Genomic DNA, 6,204 nt, shown 5'->3' with positions numbered 1-6,204 from the left:
TTAAAATATATTAAAATAGAAAACCATAATTTTAAATTGTAATAATATTTCATAATTTTAAATCATTTTAAATTGTAATAATATTTCACAATATTATTGTTTTTTCTGTATTTATTATGAAATAAATGCAGCCTTAATGAGCAGAAGAGACTTCTTTCAAAAACATTAAAAATAGTAATGTTTCCAAACGTTTGACTGGTAGTGTATATTGTATAGAAATCATTCTCAGAACAGCCTGTGACTGGAGAGAGTCAGCTGAACGAGAGTGAAACTGAAGGAGTGTGTGTTAATTGTGTGTCCTCAGACGTGTTTCCCTGAAGAGCCTGGTGTTGGTGGTTCATTTGAGGCTGGGTGAAACCCTCTACATATGACTGTGCATCTGTCTCTGAATGTTCTCAGATCTGACAGCTTTTATATAGCAGACACTGATGTGCTCACAGTGAAGTTAGTGTGTGTGTGTGTGTGTGTGTGTGTGTGTGTGTGTGTGTGCACCTGCTGTCCTTGCTGAAGATGGTTTTGGGGAGCAGGTCTTTGTCCACAAACACCACACTAGGGTAATACCACACTGTGAACTGGTTGTCCTGGATTCCACACAGGATGTTAGCAGAGTCGTTCCAGGCCACAGTGTCGACCATCGAACCTGGACAAGAAAGATTCAGTTCAAATGAATCAAACCTTAATACAGATGCTCGGCTGAACTCAGTGTGACTTCACCAGCGACACAGAGTTTCCTTCTGGATTCTCACCAATCTTATAGATGCTGTGAGCTCGGCCCAGCTTTCTCACAGAGGTCAGGTAGAGGTCACGGTTCTTATCGATCAAGGCGATCCTTCTGTCATTAGACGGGCCACACTGATCCAGAGCGATGAACACCACCTCTATCTACACAGAGAGACGAGCACAGATGATGTGTCACTTCATGCACCTCCATAAAGTCAACAAACTTGGTTTATGATAACACATTTGTGTCAGTTGTTGTACAGCTAAATAACCCTAATCAAAAACTAGTGCACTGCCTTGCTGTCTACTGTCCTCCTTCTGAAGCCAAAGTATACATTGTTTTTTACGCAAACGCTAGTGAACTGTGCGCATGATGTAAATGTCATGCTCTGCATGCACTACATCAATTGGCCCACAAGGTGGCGTCACTGTCCCGGGCCATTTTTTCACAGTCCGGAAAAGGAAACAAAAGAGACAGAACAACAACAAACTACTGGAGATGCAGACTCTGCAGTTTATTAAAAACACTTATTGCAGTTGCAATGATTTCTGTAAATTTCAGTTCACCTTAATTCTCTTTCCTTCAGATGATTCAAGTTTTGGGAAGCGAAATGGAAAAGGCATTCCAAATTCACTCCTGAATGACACAGTGTACGATATGTGTGTTTGTTTGAGTGGGTCTACCTTGTGGATGAAAGGTTTGCCGTCACCAATGGCTTTTCCCGTTTGGGCTTCGAACAGAAAGACGACTGCAGAAGAGAAGGAAGACAGATCCACAGTGATAAACTTCATAAGATGTTTGAAAGGTCTTCATGTAAAATCACAGCTTGCGTTGCAGTTTTGCCCCACTTTTGCAGTGTTTGGCCTCCCTACAGCAGTGGTCTGGTGTGCAGACAGAGCTTTACAGTACACTAAACTACATGCATTAGCCCTCTCTCTCTCTGCACATGAGGTTGACAGCACTACAGAGATCTCGTCCACACCTCGTTCATCAGTTGTGTCACGTATGGCGATGGTGTCGTTGCTCAGGGAGATGGACTGAGTGTTCAGGATGTCCATTCTCATGCCGGGACTCTTGGGAGACGACACCAAACGGCCCTCATATGAGAACACATAGACCTCTGCTCCATCCACCAACAGAAAGTGCCTGGAGCAAGAAGAGCACAGAAACAGTGTGAGAGAGAGATGGACTGTGACACTCTCCATGATAACTGAATCAAACAGCACAGTTCACCTCTCCGCCTGCACGATAAGGCTGACCGTACCCTCCTTCAGGTCAAAGATCAGAGGAGTATTCCAGTTCTTAGCACTGAAACGACACAACAGAGAGTTAGGATGGTCCCAGAACTGACACGTGAGGGAGTGAATGAAAGGAAGCAGCAGCACCTGTAGACGTAACACTGCAGAGAGGTGGTGACCACCAGGTGACCGTGAGCCAGTGATGCTTTGATGACCCGATCTCTGAACTCCAGAACATCTACTGCATCATTTAACACGTTTCTCACCTGAAAAGACCAAACACAAACATGCCATCAAGTTGAGCAGCACTTTGTGTACTGGGTAAATGACGTATTTTTGCTTTTCTGCTTTACTACCTACTGTCTGAGAATGAAACTGCATTTTCATTCAGCTGTTTTTTTACACATTAGTCTGAACAAACAAATCGCATCCAAAAATCAGACCCAATCTTAGACCCTTACTCTGCTTTAAGGTAATGAGCATTCATCATCTCCAGCACTATGTCATTATTTCAGTGGGAACTGAACATCTCAGGGTGCAAGATAACTGACACTGTTCAATTTACATGCAACTGCAAATGCTGAATGTGAAGTTCAGTTTGTACACATTTTGTGAAGTGGTAAATCTTGGTGCTCTGAGTGACTGTCCTACAGGAAATACAGACACACACACACAGAGAGAGAAGGGTGTACACAGACAATCAACAGCTGCAATGGCTGTCTATACTGAGTCTGTGTGTGTGTGTGTGTGTGTGTGTGTGTGTGTGTGTGTGTGTGTGTGCCCATATGGTACGGCCCATTTTTCTTCAATGTAAACACACTCTGGAGTCCTCAGACAAGTGGCTCATTGTCAGTGCTCTCCAGAATACTGTATGAAGGACTCACAGCACTGTCAGAGCACATGTATCTCAGCATTTCTCTTTTAATTACAGATGGCCAATATCATCCAAATCTGTAACACTTTGGTATGGGGAACACATATTCATCATTATTAACTATGACTTCTGCCTCAATAAACTCCTAATTTACTGCTTAATAATAGTTAGTAAGGTAGTTGTTAAGTTTAGGTATTATTAGGGATAAGTCATTCATTTGTCTTTTATAAGTACTAATAAACAGCCAATATGCAGCTAATAAGCAACTAGTTAAAAGTGAGAATTGTTCCCCATATTGAAGTGTTACCCCAAAATCTTATATCACAGGCTCAACATGATAAGATAATAATCATGTGATGTGATTATTAAATTAATAATTCTGTATCAGGGTAACAGCATAACTATAGTTATATAGTTATATATATATATATATATATATATATATATATATATATATATATATATATATATATATATATAAAAAAAATGGATTATATTTTAATAATCATGTGATAATGGCTATTTTCGAATAATTCTGTGGATGAAATCAACTACAACTGAGTTTCATCTCATCTGGTTATTTTCTGTAACTGTAACCATGTAAATTAAGAAAAAAACAGATTAATCATATCAGATGAATGAATCAGTCTGACATCAGTGCAAGATTATTTTACAATCACTGATTTTATTTTTAGATTTTCTGTTTTCATTTTAACTTAAAGTTTTAGCAATTTTGATGTGTTTTTGTCATTTTTAATAGTTTTTTTAATACAGTTTTTATTTTAGTACTTCATCTTAAACGAAATAAAGATGAGAAATGTTGCATTGACAACTAGCTGAAATAAAAAAAAATATATATGTATTTTTCAAGTAAAGAAATGTTTGTTTTTTTCAGTTTTCATTAATGATAATAACCCTGCATCAGTGTAAAAACAGCTTAACATTATAAAACATCTGATTTCAAAACTAAAGACTCAAAACAGTCAAGCTAATATTATAAAACTACTCAGACTCTGATTGTGATTGGAGTCTGAAGCACTGATATAACAGCATAGGAACAAGCCATCTTCATACTGCTTTAGAAATGCTACATTTGTATTAAAGGGGACATATCATGAAAATCTGACTCTTTCTGTGTTTAAGTGCTATAATCGGGTCCCCGGTGCATCTGCAAACTCAGAACGCAGTGCTTCCCTGCACAAGTGTTTATGGGATTGAATGAGTGCACTCCCCTATGGCTTCAGACATTAATACAGACGGCTGTGCCCTCAAATAGTGCACTGTGCATGTCACGTCTGGTTCAGCAGGTCACAAGACTCTTATTTACCCTAGTTTGACACCATTGTTAATGATTCTGTCCTTCACCTGTTTCTAGTTTACTTCGTAAATAACATGTCTTATTTCCTTTGATTTTGAAGTGCAATATGCGCTGGATGTGTTCCTGACAGGTTTGATGGGAGAAGCGACGTGACTGACACTGATAAGACTGTGTACCTGCATCGTGCGTCTCTTTGTGAGTGTGATTTCAAAGTTCCTCCACTCCCATCGCTGCTCCACGACGTGAGCAAACAGGACGTGTCCATTTCCACAGGCTCCCGCCAGCTGAGTGCCATCTGCAGACCAGGCCAGGCTGAACAAACTTCCTGTGCTCGGCTTCTCCAGAGAGTACGACCACTGAGAGACAGACAGAGAGAGGACGCATGAGTACGATGAGTTTTCCAAAGGTACAATGCTTTCTGGACACTTTGAGCAGTAAGGTGGTGCTGTGATCAAACCACTAAGGCCAATTACCTGCAACTATAATGATCTGATGTTTTGGCATAACATCTGCCAACTGTATTGTGACATGCCAAGTTTTGAAGCATTTGGAGATCCACAAAGATTAGTGAATAATGACTTAAAGTTGGCCTGTGCCCCATCACATGACTTCAGAAGACTTGAATATAGTGTGCCTTTTTCAAGACCTTCCAAATTTAAGACCTGTACGTCATTTTAATCATGATCGGGATATGCATGTTCAAGCATATATGCCAAATTAAAATACAAACACAAAAATTAGGGATGTAAACAATTCATTCAACATTATGATAAAGCAAGATTTGGTCATGTTGAACATATTTAATAAATATATCATATATTGATGCTATTTGATGTGAATGTAATATAGTTAAACTGTACAGCCACAGCCTACAGAGAGCAGAAAAACAGAGACGGGAGAAGATCAGTCTTGAAATAAAAGCTGCTGCATCAGAGGCTGGTCTGAGCTGTTATTTTTGCTTTGGTCAGATGAAGTGAAGCCTGCTGGGTAGTTAAACTGTGTCTGGACTGAATTAAGTGTTTGATTCAAACACCCAGCGGACTGCGGTAAAAATAGAGCCTGAAGGCCCGGGCTGTCAAATCCACTTCTATCAAGTGCTTAAAGCTACACTGCATAACTTCTGGCCCTTGTGAGCATTGTTTTGGTTGTGCTTCGGTGTGCACGTGGATACAAGTCATGTTATTACAGCAGATGAACAGATAAATTCCCCAGAGGTTTGCTGTTTTCAATGATCCATGGTTGATTTTAAGCTTCATGCTACCCATAGCCAGAGCTGCTTTTCTCTATGTGTGGATATCAGGCCATTTCATTCATATTTGCAACTGAAAATGACTGTGTGCAACTGTGAAGAAGTGTTTAGGAGCACCAGTGTGACTGACCCGATCAGGTCCGGTTCTATAGGGTGCTAGAGGAGCATCCTCAGCTGAAACTGATAACAGCATATTGGCCAAAGAAGAGATTGAGCAATGTAGCAAATCTTATGATTTCTTGAACACAATGACCAATCAGAGGCATTTAAGTTAAAATCCACTCACCGCTCAAAAGTTTTAATCCTCTCATTATAACAAACAGAGAGCAGACATGATGTAAATAAGAGATTCATTGTGCAGTCTTCATTGATTATAATGGGAGTTTGTGATATCGCGATGAACTGAGATGACTGACAGCTTCTTAATGAAGGGAGATTGCAAATGTAATATTGATTTTATACGACAATTCAGTAAACATGAAGTTTGACTTACATTTTAGGAACAGTATTGTCAGATTTCGCTCTATTTCGTCAATGAAAATACAAACCCGATTCCAAAAAAGTTGGGACACTGTACAAATTGTGAATAAAAAAGGAATGCAATAATTTACAAATCTCATAAACTTATATTTTATTCACAATAGAATATAGATAACATATCAAATGTTGAAAGTGAGACATTTTGAAATGTCATGCCAAATATTGGCTCATTTTGGATTTCATGAGAGCTACACATTCCAAAAAAGTTGGGACAGGTAGCAATAAGAGGCCGGAAAAGTTAAATGTACATATAAGGAACAGCTG

The 6,204-nt window shown here is 39.3% G+C and overlaps 1 protein-coding gene across 1 annotated transcript; it reads right to left on the bottom strand.

Annotated features, from left to right (window-relative positions):
• Positions 1 to 213: 213 nt before the first annotated feature.
• LOC125266169 (intraflagellar transport protein 80 homolog) lies at positions 214 to 5,593 on the bottom strand. Its single transcript, XM_048186622.1, has 8 exons — positions 5,531 to 5,593; positions 4,328 to 4,630; positions 2,107 to 2,225; positions 1,955 to 2,029; positions 1,704 to 1,867; positions 1,405 to 1,469; positions 747 to 882; positions 214 to 640 (listed from the first exon to the last, which is right to left on the bottom strand). Exons 1-8 carry the CDS (start codon positions 5,591 to 5,593, stop codon positions 435 to 437), a joined length of 1,131 nt encoding a protein of 376 aa, XP_048042579.1. The 3' UTR covers positions 214 to 434.
• Between the last annotated feature and the right edge of the window lie 611 nt (positions 5,594 to 6,204).

This window comes from Megalobrama amblycephala, linkage group LG4, assembly GCF_018812025.1.
Source record: "Megalobrama amblycephala isolate DHTTF-2021 linkage group LG4, ASM1881202v1, whole genome shotgun sequence".
Lineage (NCBI taxonomy): Eukaryota > Metazoa > Chordata > Actinopteri > Cypriniformes > Xenocyprididae > Megalobrama > Megalobrama amblycephala.
This window is presented reverse-complemented; position numbering and strand designations above follow the sequence as displayed.

Bases quoted from the DNA above. Each gene is read 5' to 3' on its own strand.
- LOC125266169 (XM_048186622.1), bottom strand. From the start codon at position 5,593: ATGCTGTTATCAGTTTCAGCTGAGGATGCTCCTCTAGCACCCTATAGA. The intron at 4,631-5,530 runs GTCAGTCACACT...AGATCATTATAG, and splicing joins ATAGAACCGGACCTGATCGG to TTGCAGGTAATTGGCCTTAG. The intron at 1,868-1,954 runs GTGAACTGTGCT...TTCTTGCTCCAG, and splicing joins CTTATCGTGCAGGCGGAGAG to GCACTTTCTGTTGGTGGATG.